At 40.0% G+C, this 17746-nt stretch overlaps 1 protein-coding gene across 1 annotated transcript; it reads right to left on the bottom strand.

The window, feature by feature from the left end:
- Positions 1-79: 79 nt before the first annotated feature.
- On the bottom strand, positions 80-17490 carry LOC126051803 (saccharopine dehydrogenase-like oxidoreductase). The gene is made up of 10 exons (XM_049831494.1): positions 17217-17490; positions 15498-15632; positions 15083-15247; positions 10369-10449; positions 8518-8647; positions 6911-6960; positions 5165-5295; positions 4502-4619; positions 3067-3123; positions 80-94 (listed from the first exon to the last, which is right to left on the bottom strand). Exons 3-10 carry the CDS (start codon positions 15122-15124, stop codon positions 80-82), a joined length of 624 nt encoding a protein of 207 aa, XP_049687451.1. The 5' UTR covers positions 15125-15247; positions 15498-15632; positions 17217-17490.
- Positions 17491-17746: the final 256 nt, after the last annotated feature.

Here is a 17746-nt window from a genome sequence, read left to right on the forward strand (position 1 = left end):
CTGGTGGGGAAAAAACCAAGCTACAGGCAGAAACCGGTCCATAGTTTCTTGTGAGTTGTTAGGCAATACTTGTAACCTATTAGTCTAGGCCAATCTGAAAATATGAAGAGAGAATAGGATTTCAAGTAATAAGACAGCATTTGTTTCCTATTCTCTTTGTACTTTTGTCTTCTATGCAAAACTTCCAGGTTTCCATTCCAGGAATGCTTGTTTTCACCAAAGCAGTCAAGATCATGAGTCTCTTTGATAAGCCTGGAGATAAATGTACCGCAGTTCCTTTTGAATTAAAGCTGTTCCTAAAATGCAATGCATTTTCCAATGCACTGTGCTGTGTGGATGACCAATCTGTGAGGTAGTGGGAAAAATGCAAGTTACGGTCACTGATGTGGCTTGTTCGTTCAGGTCACTCACTCCTTGGCTGTGACTCTGACCTGGCAAGGTCCAAGAGCAGGCTTATCCCACAGCAGTCATTGGTGTGGTGCGCGTTGCTGTTGAACTTGGTTTCAATCCAGCCTAAATCGTGAATTCTTAGTGAATGACTGATTGCTTGTATTTTGGTACTACGACTGCAACTTCAATACACAGAGAGAGAAAGGTGAGGAGGTAGGTGTGTGATTTGTATGAGCACCAACAGCACAAGCGTATGTAGAATCCTTTTGGAAGCAGGACGTTGGGAACAGTCTTGAAGAGGGGAAGTTTAGTTCTAAGTTAACTGCAGTACGCACATTGTCCCATAGCTTTCTGAAATACACTCGTGTTTATTGCAGGGAACAAAGTAAGTTAACATTGGACTTCTCAATATACTTAAGCCGTTAGAGATGCAATTTGTAGCTTAACCGTCTCATTATTTAAGTGCTCAATGGCTCTGTAGAGTTTGACTTGCGTGCCCACAAGCAAGAATGTATATGTTTCTTAATCCATTTAAGGGAATGACAACCTAAGCGAGGCCAGTTAAGCAATCTCAGTCTCCATCAAATTCAGTGATGGCTTTTTGTAGGAATTTTACTTGTCTTAAACTGTCTTTCCATTCACTGCCATCAGACTCTTCTCATGTAAGGACATAACTGACCAATCTTCTTGGTGCTGATCTTTTTGGCTTTGCCTACCTGAACAGAATAGTTGTGATCTCAATCTTCAATACAGCTGTGATACTACAGAGCAACAGTTGCATGGGATTTGCCTGGTAATAGAGATGGTGAATGTGATGCAGCTGTGGGAGATGAAGAGATTTTTTCTATCTCAAAAGAGTAATTTTCAGAACTTTAGGAGGAAAATTTCTTATGTAAAGTACTTCAGTAAGGGTCACCAATATTAGCTTTACTCATTACAGTTTTCATTTGTCTTACCTAGTTAATGACATAATGCAAGTAATCAACCAAAAGGAAAATACTATTAAGAGCCATATTCCGTTTTCCTCCAAGTTTCAAAATAAAGGATGATGTAGAATGTAAAAACCGAGATGGACTTAACCGGTTTTGGTAGACCTTAGCTACAACAACAAAAACACCCCCAACAACCACCACCACCAAACACCCCACCCAGAAAAACCCTGAACCACCACCAGCTTGTAGGGCCACTCAGGCCTCCCAGCCCTGGCACCGCTGGCCACCATGGGGAGAAGAACTGCCGTGTTGCTGATGACGGTCTCATTGACAAACCCTACTCTTTGTGCTTTCTCTTCTATTTTAGTGCAAGTCACTACAGGCAAGCTAGTAAGAATGAAAGTCAACATACCTTATGACAACAGTACAGAGTCACCTGGTCTCTATAATAACCCAGGGGGAAAAAGGAGACAAAACTGTTCCTTAAGCTCTGAGAAACAACAACTACTCTTTTATTTCACTATGGGCACTAAGGCTTTGAAAGCAAGAACACCACAAAGCAATAGCGCCCCTCCCAAACAGGCATGAGGAGTAACTAGTTGTTTCATCTGCTAAGGCACTTGTTATCCAGGGCCTGCCTGCTTTTAATAGTTGCAGACTGGGGCCAAGCAAGAAGGCTGTGGCTGATTGTGAAGCAGATGCCATAGTGGTTCTCTTAAGTAGTAGCTTAAAATTTAGCTAGAAGAGATCAAAGAAAATTCTAGAACTAGTACCCAATAAGTCACTGATTTAATATGCTTGGGAACTAAAACTCAAGCCCCTTCATGGGCTTGCTCGCTATAGCAAATAGTACTGTAACTTTTAACTCCATTTTTCTTCTGTTTCTGCTGTAAACAATAGCACACTGAAACCATTTTATGATTAGGCTTTTACAGCCAAATGAGTTTTATTGGAGTTAGACCCAGGAAAGGGGTTAGTTCATACAGTTATGTTTTGACTTCAGAGTTCAGGCTTGCTAATAACAGAGAACTCAACACCACGTTTGTTGAGGCGATCGATCGGTTTTGTTTTGGAGAAAGCAGCTCCTGGAGAATATACACCACCCCTGTTAATGAAAATCAAAAGAGAAAAACAGTAGTGGTACAGTGAGTGAGTGAGACCTTTTATTTATTTTTAAGTCAAGGATGTATTTCACTGCCTGAGAAAGAAAAAGCCACTCTCTCCCACAGGAGAGCGTGTGCAGAATTTAGCAAGCTGGTTATATTCATAGGTTCGTTTCTGCAGCCAGCAAACTCAAGAGAAACCATTCCATTAACTGGAAATGCAGACACTGATGCAACAGATGCAGCAAAAGCATTTCTATGTATGACTACATCTTTTCAAACTGAAAGGCAGATGAAGAGTAAATGGCTGTGAATCAGTATCTGAAGGTTTCACGTATTATTTTTATAATGACCTTACAATTATTACATATATTACACGTTATTACATAGGTGTATTACGATTACACGCATAGAAGTATACTGAAATGCGGTGGACATTTTCTCCTGGTATGAGTTGCACATACTCTGATGTCTAATAGCAGAAGGCATGATGATTTAAATATTCAAAGCTAACTGAACAGGCACACACAATGTGCATTTAGAAATTATTTCTTTGGGACTAAGCAGCTGACTCTAGATTACTAGTCCACCATTATCATAACAAATCTATTCAGTAATTGTGATGGAAAACAGTCAGCTACCTGTTTCTGGGTTGGTCCTTTCTTTGTGAAGAATCCAGCAGAGAAAAATTCCGGGTACTATATAAGAACAGGGGAAAAAACCAAACAAACAACAGTAAACTAGAGGGGGAAAAAATATCCAAACACTTAATTCTTTTGTGTTCTGAACACTTACTTTTGTCAGAAGTTTTCTTCCAAAGCTCAACTTCACAAGAAGAAGAAATAAAATGCCAGCAAACATCAGCTTGATAACAGAGCCAAGACCACCTATGTTCACATAAGCGCCATACTGCACCTGAGGCAAAACCATATTTCCAGTGGTAGAATTTACATTAAAATTTTTGCATCAGTTCATTTGTAAAAATGAATCTACCCCCACATTAGGATGCAACTGCTTGATACAATAGATAGCTGTTTAAATCGGGCCTTAGACAATTGTCTTGGTTCTAAGCAACTCTCTGAATAATGCTTCACTTTGTAATTCATTATGAGAAGACAGTGTAACTACAGAATGGCGAGGGAGCGAGCATGGTAAACAAGAGTGGAACACTTTAAAGAAAGGTGCATTTTGGTATCCAATTCCAGGCTGCTTTCCCAAGATCTTCCTTTCCTCCCCTTACTGCTTTAGTTTAAGACAAACTGACGCCTTCCTTTAGAATTTTGGAATAGCAATGGGAAGCCTTTCTCATGAGTAGTTTCCAAGTATATTTTCAGAGCACTGTCTCACCTTCATCTCTTAACTGATGCCTGTGATTCTGCACAGCTGTTCTATACGTTGTTGGGGCTGGTCTCCTCTCAGGAAACCATGGAAAACAAAAACTAAACACGACCACCGCTTCACCTTGCCTTTACTCTGCACACCAGAGACCCAAGCATCAAAGACGTCTCCAGATACAAATGAGCAGCATACGAATTCTTTATCAGAATGTTTACTACACTGACCTGACCTGACCATAGTTGCACAGACTACAATTACAATGCTTTTAGAAGCTCCACTGATTAAAACAAGAAAAGCCTCTGCACAGGAACAGAATTTAACGTATTCATCATTCCCCAAAATAAGGAAGCCTACCTTTCAAATATTTCCGTGACTCAAGGCTTCCATTCCCTACAAATACAGGCCCAGAAATCAGATAGCATAAGAACCCTACGAGAGACTCTCGTATCTATTATGCTAGCAGCAATAAGCAAGCTCATCAGGCAGAGCATCGAGTAGTATGAAAGAGGCCCGTGCACCCAGAAGAACCTGGACCACATCAGGTCAAACAGCTTGCAAAGGAGACCAACAGCACCAGCCTCCTTCTTTACAGAAGCAGAAGCACATCGCAGTTCGTTACTATTTACCTAACTGCAGAAGCCCTACTACGCAGATCTGCACTAAGAACAGTTATCACATAAAGGAAAGATGCGCTGAAAATGCTACTAAGGACATAGTATACCAAAACCAGTAACTTACAGGTGTTTCCTGCAACTCTGTGTGCAAGTAACACTGAGACCGTTTCACAACGGAACCATCAGATCCCATGAATCGAATGGAGTACTCTTTGAATTCCTGATTGTAAAACACAAGTCCTCTGCCAATGGAAAAAAGAAAGTCAGAAAAAATGTTCACATGTTCACGCGTGCTGAAAGAAACAGATCATAACAGCCCTACCCATACTGGCTTTTTCCTCAAGCATTTCTATGACTTCACCTCCTTCCACTGAAAGCAAACCATTCCAAATTTATCCCTGGCTCAACTCAAAATCCCATGCACTACAGCGAGGATGAATTTGATAATCAAAATAATACTCTCCTCACATTTCTTTTTTCCTCCTACCAATCGCTTCTGAAATCAAACACAAAAGTTTGCCATGTCAACAAAAGTCTCTTAGAACAAGTTAACTTTGAGAGCCCGTAAATGCTGGGACATGTTCTCTTTTTTTTCAGTAAAATAGGAACAAATCAGTAAAACTGAACTTATCTTCAATTCTACTAGATGAGTATCTATCCATTCATATTACACTGAAGTCCTAAATGCATCTTTTTAGTATTTAGCAAAGCAATATGTTGCCAACCTATGTAGTGAATACTGGAGCTGTTAGAAGACAGCGTGTTTCACGTCTTACGCTTCTTATACCTGCTTCTAAGTTTTGCACCAACTACTGGAACAGGGGCATATCCTATCTTTTTTCGAAGCTTCCTCAGGTTGTCTTGATCCGCAAGGCCATAAACCGCTGACTTCCAGGTCCCATCATGTGCACAAGAGCCCTGGCAACATACCATGAAACCGTAGTTAATTCAGCATCTGAAGGTTTCATGTATTATTTTAATAATGACCTTACAATTATTACATATATTACACATTATTACATAGATGTATTACGATTACACGCATAAAAGTACATTGAAATGCGGTGGATTGACCTTGGCTGAATGCCAGGTGCCCACCAAGCCGCTCTATCACTTCCCTCCTCAGTAGGACAGGGAGAGGAGAAAATCATATGGGAAAAAACCCCTCATAGGTCAAGATCAAGGCGGTTTACTAAAGCAAAAGCAAAGGCCGCATGCAGAAGCAAAGGAAAACAAAAGCTTTATTCTCTACTTCCCATCAGCAGGCGATGTCCAGCCACTTCCCGGGAAGCAGGGCTTCAGGACACAGAGCAGTTGCTCCAGGAGGCAAACCTTGTACTAACACATGCCCCCCACCCCTCCTCCTTTCTCGTAGCTTTTATCACCGAGCAGACATCATATGGTACGGAATACGCCTTTCGTCAGTTTGGGTCACTACCCTGGCTGTGTCCCCTCCCAGAATCTTGCCCACCCCCAGACTACTGGGTGAGGGCGGGGGGAAATATTGGAGAGCCAGCCTTGATGCTGTGCGAGCACTGCTTAGCAGCAGCCAGAACGCTGGTGTGTTATCAGCACCTTTCTAGCACCAGTACAGAGCACAGCACGATGAGGGCTGCTACGGGGAAAATTAACTCCATCTCAGCCAGACCCAATGCAATCTCCACCCCTTACGCCATACCATTTGTGTCATGCTCAGGTCCCACGGAAGTTAATACAGAGAAGATTTTATATTTATTTTTCTATATATATAAAAAACTGCCCCATTGTATTTAATTCTCGTTACTAAATCCCTTCTTACCAGCACTTACAACTTATCCTACATACTTAAACCACCTTTATACCCAACATACAGATTTATACACTCTCATTAACTACTATTCCCTGTCCTTTAACAGACAGATATTACTCTCCCAATCCACGCACTTCCTCCTCTCCTCCCAATGCTCATAAGAACAGGCTATGACTTGGGCCCCATCTGGCAATATGGGTGCTCAGGACAGGACAGGAGAAGCAGTATGTTCCATTGCTGGGCACCAACACTGTCTTGGTTTGGGTCATCGTTGCATTATTTCAATAATGACCTTACAGTTATTACATACATTACACCTTGTTGCAATTATTATACTTTAATGCCTGTAATGCTAATACATGTACCTTGAAACATACCCCCCAAACAAAACAAGCAAGCAAGCAAAAAAACCCACCAAACGGCCAAACACTAGGATTACTGGCAACACACTATGTATCTGTTACAGTTTATTTATGTATGAATCCTTCCGACATCTCTGCAAATATTATTTCCTGAAATGGCTTAACACAGCAAACTTTAGGTAGACAGCCTATGCAAACGAACCTTACAAAAGCGTGTTTGCTCGGCATACTTCTGTTAGCTCCTAAAGTTCTTAGAGCCATCACCAAAGACCTGCCAGCTTGTTCCTTGGTCTGAATTAATGTAACAACAGTTATTCTAATGGGCTACAGTGAAGTCACCACAAATACCTCTCAGTTTCCAAGAAGGCGTAAACCAACCAACCTCAGGCCCAGATTTCACCTTCAGGAAACTTTCAACAGCAGTTAAGGTACCTTTAAGGGAGGAGAAAACATGACTTGGCATATACAGTCATTAGTTCACAAAGCCAGAGTACACTCTGGTAGACTCAAACAGCAGGCCACTGACACTGTTAGTTGAAAAGGCAGAGTCACATCTTTACCTCAAAGTAAAATAAACTACGATTAAGTTCCACAGCTCTTTTAGTTAGCAAGTATCAAACTTCTTACGTAAAGTACTTCAAGAAGCGTCACCAATATTAGCTTTACTCGCTACATTTTTCATTTGTCTTATCCACTTAATGACATAATAAAAATAATACACACCAAAAAAAAAAATAAAGGAAAGGAATATTAAGAGCCATATTCAGTTTTCCTCCAAGTTTCAAAATTAAGGATGACGTAGGCTGTGAAAACTGAGATGGACTTACAGATTTTGGTAGACCTTAACTACAAAAAAACCCAAACCAAACAAACCACCCCCCCAACCCCCTCCCCCAAACCTCCAAACACACAAGATAGCCTAAAACCTTTAAGTTTAGCATAGCTTGTGTTTTGCAAAGCATGCTTAGTTGTGATGAATAGCAAAACAAAACAACTCCTCCAAATTCCGCTTTGTTTTGCTTTGCTCAGTTCCTTCTGAGAGCATTAAGACTGTACTTGTGGGGGCAAATGTCAATATAGCAAGCAACTGGACAGACAGTTGGTAATACCCTAAAGGCCAAACAGGAAGATATAAAAGACATCTTTCTTCAAATCAAGTATCCGACATCAAATTATAACCCCGCGAACAACCAGATCCTCATTTCCACGCCTCTCCTCTCCCTTCAATCAGATCCAGATTGAGTTTTATTAAACTGAAAGCTGATGACACGCTCCAACGTAAAGCAATCCCACTTCATAGCACTTCTAACGGTACATAAAAGCAAAACATTCGGATGCTTTCATCAGCCCTTCCAACTGCAAGTCAGACCTGACGAACGAAGTATCCGCATTTGAGATTGGGAGCAAGTACTATTTGCACAGAATGGAATCATCTCGCATCTTCCCTCAAATATATTTATCCTCTTTCAGTTACTGTCTGGCTGCTCTTTAAGACAAAGGCACGGCACGGCACTGGCTGTCTACTTACACTCAGACAATGGCTTCTCAGGGCTTCCAGTAGAGAAAGAAAACCTAGGAAACCGGATCACCCACTAATTTCCAATCCCTCTCCCGCAGCCTTCCTGTCCCCACTGTCTTTTCCCTACAAGATCCGCACTGCACAAGGGGCAGTGCGCTGAGCCTTGCCTAGGGATGTCCACAGCCTGGCTCAACAGCCTGCTGCTGACAGCTGCAGGTTCTGTTCTCTCAGCGAGCAGCATTACCTTGAATCCCTCCTTCACCTAATGACCAATCTTCTCCAAGCTAATGGGAATATGATTTACTTCTCAATTTTTATTTACCAGGTTTGGTCGAAACTGATCAGCTGGTAAAGGCAGGCAAAAAGAGAGACTGAAGGAGTCTCCACATAAGCATTGCTGCTTTGGGAAGCCAGATGAAAGCATGGTCTGCACTTCTTTTTCCGCATAAGGTCACACTTAAATAAGTCACCTTTCAACTTGTCTCTGGTGCACAGTACTCCCATATCAGCTGGTATAGAGTCAAAGCCACAGCTTCCAATGACATACGCTCCCTTTTCCGCAGCTTTTTCATTGTATTTCAGGCACATTCCTTCCAGAAACTAAAACACAGTCAGAACAAGTATTTTAAGCAGAACTCTGTACTCGGCCACACCCAATATGAGCCATCAGCGCTTTACTGTCTTATCACAGCACCCCGCATACTTCAAAACACTTACAAGCATCTTTAAGACAGATACATACTACTCCTGTTTTACGGCATGAAAGTATCACAGCAGTGCAAAGAAAGGTGGCCTGCACAAAATTCCCATGTAGAATCACAACCCAGACTCGAAGCAGAACTCAAGCATTTTGGATTTCCAGAGAGAACCCGAGAGGCTCTTGTCTCCAAGTAAGAAAACTATCCAACTAATACACATTAATGTACTTAAAAACAAGTAATGCATCGTAAACCAGCAGAGCAGGAGGCAAAATTTGTCTTCACGCTCAGCAACGTTAGCAGAAAAAATACTACACAAATACCCCTTTAACAGCTCTTTGATAGAAGGTAGCATTTTTCTACGGTCACGTACCTGGGGTTCTCCACAGACGTCAATGCGGCTCGCACCGTTTTCAACACCAGCTTCTACCACAGGCTCTCCAAAGAATCTACACTATAGAAGGAAAGACCACCCCACGTTACAAAAAATAAAACCCACCCACCACAACTCACCCAGCGTGCTTCATCTGACAGAGCCACCCACAAGAGAAGTAAGCCCTTGGTGGGTACTGGGTTTGCTACGTGGGGCCAAAATGTAATAGTACTTGTGGGTTTTGGGGGGCTCGGGAGAAGGAGCAGCACAACAACCTTCATCACTGATGATGCAGTTTGCTGCACAGACTGCTGCACCCTGTTTCTCTCCAAAGGTAAGACCACCAAGGCCAACTCAACGTGTCTAATCTCAAGGTATGCTTTTTGCGCTCCTGTTATCAGCATATTCTCTACTTAAGTACCCCCAATTTCCAAGACGTCGTCACGACCCAACTTCCAGCTCTTGTACTTTGATCCCCTCCAAGCGCGCTGCAAGTATCGCCACCGAAAGTTTTAAAGGGGCCAAGAACTTAGAACAGGGCCCACTTTCAGCCTCAATACAAGCACTGAAGGAAGCCGACTGTTGGGAGCAGAAGAGCTTCAACCTTAAGCAAGAGACACAAGAGAGACTCGCAGTCTCACAGCAGTAGCCATAGCTTTGTGCTGGTGCAGCAGCAGTATCTAACCCAGGCACCATCATTCTAGAAGAGCAGGTGACAAAACCCAGCTGGAGATGATTGTGCCTCTGCCACCTGGGTGTACAGCCTCTCCCCCTTCCACCTGCACACTCACTGCTTCTTGGAGAAGAGGCTATGAAGGAAGCAGGCTACTCCAGCAGGACAGAAAGAGACGAGGAACCAATGGGGAGACCCACAGGTTAGCTGGAAAGAAGCCACAGGAGGGGATGTGACACCATCTCAGCAAGGCTAGGTCACACAGACAGTGCTGGCAAGGAGCAGGAGAGGAAGGCTTAAGCTACTGCACAAGCATGCAGGTCAGCACCACCACCGTAAATCTCCTTTATTTTGGAAAACTTTTGCCTGCATCTGGACATACAGATTAACGAACCCAAGATCTTGTCAGTTGCTGAACACTTACTGTACCAACATATAGGTAAAATACTGCAAGAAATTGTCTTATCTTCAGAAAGAGATGAGAAAAATCATCTTGCAACATTACACACAGAATCAAGATCAATACTTTTATGTACCTGAAAAAGGGAAACGGGCTCTAACACCTGCAACTACTGACCCAGTGAGCTGGTCCCAGTTGTTTCTTCAGTAAAGGTTTTCCAACGTGATTAGGTGGAACCTTTGCTAGGGCTTCCTTCAGCTGTTAGGAGACGTATCAAAATATAAGCATTGGCTAAAAAAAATAAGCTTTTCAAGATTGAAATTACAGAAGAGGACTCTTGGACGATCACAGCCTTGACAGAGCAACCTCCAATATCAAGTTGTTTTCTCTGGGACAGAGAACCAAGCACACTTCTTTTGGAAGGCAAGTATTTTTATATTTCTGGGAGTCTCAGTTATAATTATTTAAGAGAAGGGGCTATAGAGTAGATCTACAGTTAAAATAGACAGATTCCATGAGGTACAGCTCCCCTTGAAGACAGCAGTATTATTCTACACGTCATCTCTTTAGTTCAGAAAAACACCCCACACTTGTATCAAAAAGGGACTAAGACTATGTGAAATGTAACACAATCTAAAGAAGGACCCCTCTTTACAATCCAAAGGAGAAAATCTTCAATATGAAAATTTAAATTTAACTTGCATTTTAAAAGTTTGGGCACAACTTAGGTTATCTTTCCCATCTTAAAATTTCTGAGGACTTCAGGGGGAAGAAATGGAGTAGCAGTGACAAAAGCTTGGACCATCTTACAGTCAAGTAAAATTTTCACTCTATGTTATTTTTCACATTTTGCTCGACTTTGTGATGTACTTTCACTTCAAAGTAAATTAAGTTTTTCAGTTGTCAGATTTTCTTTTTCCTTCTCAGATACTACCAACATCTGAAGTGTTCAGACTGCAAGCACCACAGCTATATATGATTTCTAAAAAACCCTGTAGGTTAGAAATTGCTGATGTATTTTATTATGCTATAAGGACTGTTCAGTTGGGTTTTTTTAGTATAACCACCTATGGATATAAAGCAATGAGGTAACGGTAATTTAACCTTAACGATTTTGCAAGGTGTACGCAAATTCGACTTTAAAGCAAGACAGTGTAAAAGTCAATTAGTAAAGCATAACAGAATTCCCAGACTAAAAAGATCTTGATCTACTTTGTAGTCTGTATTTTTATAGAGTCTCTTTCACCAGCGAACCTTGCTAGCATTGTTCACTGTTATGTATATTTTCTACCTTTTCTAGAAAATGGAAGCACAGTTTTCTTATCTAACTATTTGATGCCCATGACAATGCCAAAATCAGAAAACAAACTGCTTCCATTCTACTCGTTGGACTTCTGCTGGAAGACCATCCTCCTCTTCTTAAACAAGTCAATCCAAACCGATTTCTTGCAAAGAAGTGAAGCACTAGTTTCAGTGGCTTGGATTTATTTAAGTACAATGCAACTAAAAGGTTAGTCAAAAAAACTCTCTGAAATATTTTGGGGAGCTTTGTAATCATATCTGTTCTTTAAAGTCCACAAAGGTTCTCTTCTCTCTCCTCTACTCTGCAAGTTAACTTACTTAACTTAAAAACTTTCTGTCCTCCACCTTTGGTCTGTGCACTGGACAGTCCGTTACACTTCAATTTTCTGTTTTATAAAAATTACTCAGACAGAAGTAAATGTCTTTTAAAAACCCCCACAACAACCTAGAGAACACATATATGTAAAGGAACAAAAATAAACAGAACCAAAGAAGCCTTAGGGAAAAGGTGTAAACTTGACTTGAGCTACAACAGCTGTTAACCTAAACATTTTTAAAACAGTAGGTTCCTGTAAAAATTTGTTTAGGTGTATTTCTTGGAATGTGTTTCTCCTTAATGTTCTTCCTGAGGCTTAAGCGCAGCAGCTTCCGTGTCTTCTGCAACAGGGGATGACATTAAAACCTACAGCAGAGTAAGAAATACCTCACCCCGTAAGGCACAATGATAGCAGTAGTCCCTGACCTCGTGCCTTGGCATGGAAAAAGCCTTTAAACGCATTTTCAGGATCCTGACTCTTGGCATACTCAGTAAAGCACGTTAACCCTCCTTCACAGTTCAAACACTGGAGTTTCGCAAGAGGTAACTATCTCCCTGGTAGCAGAACTATTTTCCATCAAAACAGTAACATCATAAATATTCTAGTTTTGTTCCTCTGGATCTTTTTTTTTCCAATTCCACTGAAGAACTGGAACATCGTTATGTTGGCTGGAGGCTTGGACGTGCCTAAAGCAATACTTACGCCTTTTAGCTCCTGAAAGACTTCACTGCCACCTCCTTCCTGTGCTTTTTAAGGAGGGGCATTCACACACAGCATTCCGGCAGCTTCCAGGTCTGAGGTGAGGTATGCTGGGCAAGAAAAACTAGATTTTGGCATCAGATACAGCCGAGTTAGAATTATTTTAGAACCAGCGAGAACTCAAGCGCTTACAACCAATGAGTGTGCAAATGGACTGTTTTAGAAAGAGTCAGGGCTACAATTTTGGTATCCACAGAACGCTCCTATTTCTAACAAGCACTGAGCTCAATGCTAGGAACACAACAAACAGGGGAAAGGTTTAATACAACCAATTAAATCCTGGAAAAAATCCTTATGATTCCAACCGGTATTAATCACAAAGTTCAACAGAGCACAGCTCTTTTCCTCGGGCTTCGCCCAGCAAAGACAGGAGACTAGGAACATGGAAGTAAGCAGGATGAGAGACTTGGATGTGCACTTTAAGCTAGACAAGCAAGCACTCCTTGAGGCTCTAGGAAACAAAGCAAGGAAATGAGTAGAGAGAAGTGAAGTGTTGGATGAATCTCCTCTACTTCACCAGGCAAGATGCAGAGTGGAAAAACCCCCCCGCTTTTAAAAGTACTATTGAGAATTCAGGTTTATAATAATTCCAGAAAGGAAGGCAGTAACTGATGAAATAAAAGCTAGAATGCCTGCAGGGCTCTTCAATATCAGAACTGCAAGAGCCTACCACCACATTAGAACTCCTTTATCAAACAAACAAAAAATATTAAAATGACAATTTCTGAACACGGTACACACCCAAAATTTCAGCATTAGGTGTTGGTTACAGTGATATATAAACTTAGCACACAGCCTTTGCTTGTGATTGTCACAACTTCAAGGTCTGAACTGAAAGAAATGCACAGGTTTAACAACACTTTTATCATGAATCATACTGTGTGACCATAACAGTAACGTAAATAATTATTTCTAAAAATAAGGATTGAAAAATAGATACTGCACTGATAAAGGCAGACTTGTGAGCAGGGCTATAAACCCATGGCTATACAAAAGCAGCTTGCCACCTATGAAATTGGGACAGATCAAAAGATTAAGAAAAGAACAAAGCATTTTAATGATCTCTAGAATTTCTTCTAGATCTCTAGAATGTCTTCTGCTAAAGACACAGAACACCTTATGAATTATAACATTCTTAATATGCAAAGCAGTGAAGAATCCTTTCTAAGTTCTTTCAATGGTACTTTATATAGATTTTTCTTATATTCAACTTTCAATTATTTACACCCCATTAGGACCTCCTGAAAAAGAAACTAGCAGCAGCATTTTGTTTCAAGAATTCAGAGACTATATTCAAGCTACCTTCAACCTCCTCTGACAAACACTGAAATTTTTAAGTGTATCACTGTAAGACACAGATGTTCTCCAGATAGTGATTCTTTTTTGCAGACCTTTTCTGAACCAACCTGAAACTCTTGTACTTTTTATTTTTGCTGATGCCAGTACTTAATATTGTATTCTAGTGATGCTGAACACCAAGGCAATCTAACTATTTATGTTTATTTGGCGCTTTCCTCTCGCAGCAATACTGTTACATCTTCCAACTGACATAAACTGTGCTGCATTTTGTTAAAATATAAAATAACCTGGCATTCAATTAAAGAGGGTTATTCTGTTTCTTCTGAAAAAAATCTGGGTTTATGGTTCCCGTACAACAGGATACCTAATAAGTTAGCTTAATGTAGGTAAAGCAAGCTATGCAACTATCACAGTACACATAAAAGGAGTTTGGCATCTATTTCAATTCCATATTTGACAGTAAACACAGTGTTCCTGCCAGCTTCTGGACAAGGCCTTTTATTACCAAAATGTACATCACAGAGGACCTCTGGAATAAACTGTGTGTCACAGGCAAGCCAAATTTACTAAATGGCTTGGCTTACAGAGAATAAGCTGAAGGGCAGACTGTTGGAGCTACAAAATATTTTAAACGCAATTATTACCTCACTTCACCTGACATTTTTGAACATGCTATCAAAACAAATTCAGATTAAGTCTTACTACTCATCTCTCTCCTACTGTTGAAATACTAGAACCTACTCTGTAATTAATTTCTTACATCGCAGCTGAGGGCAGAACTAAATTTCTGTTTTGAAAAGTTAAAAGAACTGGCAGCAACTGAGGAAGCAAATAAAACATTATGTTGAATTTAAGATCAGATTAAAATTAGTATTACAATTTCTAACTCTGACACTTGTAAATTTTATTATTTTTTTTTAAATGTGAATCAACATCACACACTTTTTCCAAACTGAAGTACTATTTCTTCTCCTCTAACATTTCCTAAGCAGGAATAAAACCAATTTAGGTATTGAGATCTGCTGGGTGGAAAAGTAAAGGGAAGACATCACCATTGCTACTGCTAATTTATTTTCAATCAGCAGAAAGCAACATTGAAGCTATTTACTCAGGGAGATGATCAAAAGAACTAGGAGTTGGGATAAAACATTTTCTCTTCTTCACAACAATTCCAGTTGTTGTCGGAGTGTAGGAAAATGCAAGTCTTATTGCACCTTGCAAGTCATCATGGTGGGGACTCCAAAACGATGATGCATCTGGTGTTAGCTGTCTTTTTTACAACCCTTCTAAACAAAGTTCAGTGGCTAAATCCTGGCAGAAGTCTTCAAATTATTCCCTCTTCAGAGTACCTCCTGAGAAGTAACAGGACAGGCCTGTTGCTAGTGAATGTGAAAAATGTTAATATTCAGAGTATCTTCCATCCTATACTGGCTACAGAATGACTGGTAAGTTTATTACACCCAAAAGTATAACATTCTGACAGTATAAATTACAGGGGGAAATAATTCATCATTTTAGGTAACTGTTTATACATTGTGGTAAACAAAACAGTATATCATTAAGTATAAGAAACAATACTATGATTCTTGCACAAAAACAGATTTGCTTGCAAGCACCCCTTTAACTTACTAAGCAGCAGGAGACAGTTCTTTTGATTATGAAGGCGTTTTGTCACATCTCCTGATGTTAATGATGCATATGGACAGTTCATTTCAGCCAGCAACCCACTCATTTCGAGTTGAAATTCTTCTGCTTCATTTGGACCTTAGAAGGAAAAGAATAGTAATTTCTTTACACCTAATACATATATCTCTGGCTGTGAGTAGAATGAATTGGATACTTAAAAAAAAAAATTATAAAAAATTATGCTTTGCTCCAGTTGCTATTTAACATTAAAACCCTGCTTTTAATGGAAGCCAAATGTGTTCTTTGAGTTTCTCAAAGACACAGCACAACCTACTTGGAGCCATGATATTCCTCATTATTGTAAAATTATGTTTCACTGGCAGCTTTCCCCAGCTACAACAGAGAGCCACTGGCAACTTCTACAATGAAGTGACATTAAAAACATCGCAAATTTTACAGGGGTATTTTAAGTATCAACTAACTTTTCCCACTACAAATGTATTAGGTAGTTCTGACAAAGTCACAAATAACATGGTTTATGAGCTCTCACGCTTTTACCACTTCTCCCTGTAAGCTCACATTTGTCAAATGATCTTACTTCATAATCAGGTCATGTAAATCAAAGCTTAGACTGATATTTGTGTCAGAAATTAGTGAAACTAATCTGAATTTGTTAAGCCAAGTTATGCAAAAAATAGCGATCAATGAGAGGTAACAGTTTTCCTTCATTTTAAAAGGGACTTCAACCCAAAATGTCTGTTATTTATAAACTCAAGTCCCACAAAATGAAGGTAGGGCTTGATGGTACTACAGATAAAATGTTTCTATCACTGCGTTTAAAGAATTTGAAATAGGTGCTAGAGTACTTCTGGATTGTATTTTTACACAAAACATAGTAGGAACCTTATACTGCTAGAAGAGGTGAAATGCTGTATTGTTACAGAGCTAGGGAGTCAAATACACTCAAATAAGAAAGGATGGACATGTCAAAAACAGAGAGAAAGAGGAAAAGAACAGATATTGAGGTGAAATGCAGCAATCTTTGGCCATCGAGTAGACTGAAAGTTAAGTTCATAAAAGCATTACAAGTTAATACATTAGATACTCAGAAGTACAGGTTATCACACCAATTTAATCTGTAGAATGTCATGACCAGTTGACCAAAACCAACATTTTTTGAAAACTAAGGTTTGCTTCCTCCGCCAAAATAATAAACAAACGAACATTTTCAGGCTCCTTCTCCCAGAGTATTTCATAAAGGGGGAAAAATACATAGTAATCACAGAGTTAAGGTAACCAAAAATAAAAAGAAAATATCGTTACTGTAGTCATGAGAACATTTCCTTGAACAGTAGTAGGTATTTCTTACATCAAAATTACAAACAGGAGCATTGAAATACAAGTATTCTCATGATCTAATTAAAAAAACCCAAAAAACCTAATGTTTTGTTAAATCCATCCAAGAATTTTAAAAAAAAGTTCTATGGTTGAACAATTAAAAGAAAAAGCTAATTTCAGAACAAAGACTGTTTGAGCCTCACTATTATTTCAATCTCTACTGGCTGTTCATGAGGCAAGTTTCAGGTGGAAAATAACCAAAATCTGACAGCGCACAGACAGTGCTCCCTGGTACAACAAATTTGGCAATTGTCAGCCCAAATCTTTATGGCATGCAAGAACATACATTAAGTGCACGTTTGTGCTAGAGTTATGGCTACTTACTGTTAGTTGCCTGCACATTTTCCTCTAGTTTACAGAATAGCCGTAACTCAGATACCAACCAAGCACAGAGTTTGGTGAATTCAGGGGAACTGGCTCCACGAGAGACTGCCTGAGCCAGCGCTCCGTCATCTAACAATGGACCTTTGTAACTGACAAGTAAAACAAAAGCACAGTTTATTAACTTTTGCTATGACTGATGTCCTGCGATAGATTTACTTTATGCTGTGTGCATATTGAGAAACACACCCTCATCACATCTGCAATGCTGAACATCTAAACTGATAAGATTCCCGCACTGAACTGTAAGGAAAAGCACACTGAAAACATCTGAGTGAAATCAGCATTTCCATGCACATTAGCTTACTGACAAAGAGACTGTGTCACAAAATATCATCATCAAAGGTTTCATCCTGGAGAATGTTATCACATGCAGTGGCAAATTCTCTGCGTCTATCTCCTTAATATGTTACTTACAATATAGCTATCTAGAGCAACTGCAGTTTCAAAGTATCATTCTTGAGCACTGCTTT

This window comes from Accipiter gentilis, chromosome 28 (assembly GCF_929443795.1).
Source record: "Accipiter gentilis chromosome 28, bAccGen1.1, whole genome shotgun sequence".
Lineage (NCBI taxonomy): Eukaryota > Metazoa > Chordata > Aves > Accipitriformes > Accipitridae > Astur > Astur gentilis.

Bases quoted from the DNA above. Each gene is read 5' to 3' on its own strand.
- LOC126051803 (XM_049831494.1), bottom strand. From the start codon at position 15,124: ATGCATCATCGTTTTGGAGTCCCCACCATGATGACTTGCAAG. The intron at 8,648-10,368 runs GTCAGTAGTTGC...ACTGTGTTTTAG, and splicing joins AACTGGGACCAGCTCACTGG to TTTCTGGAAGGAATGTGCCT. The intron at 6,961-8,517 runs GTGACTTATTTA...CCTCCCTTAAAG, and splicing joins CACCAGAGACAAGTTGAAAG to GTACCTTAACTGCTGTTGAA.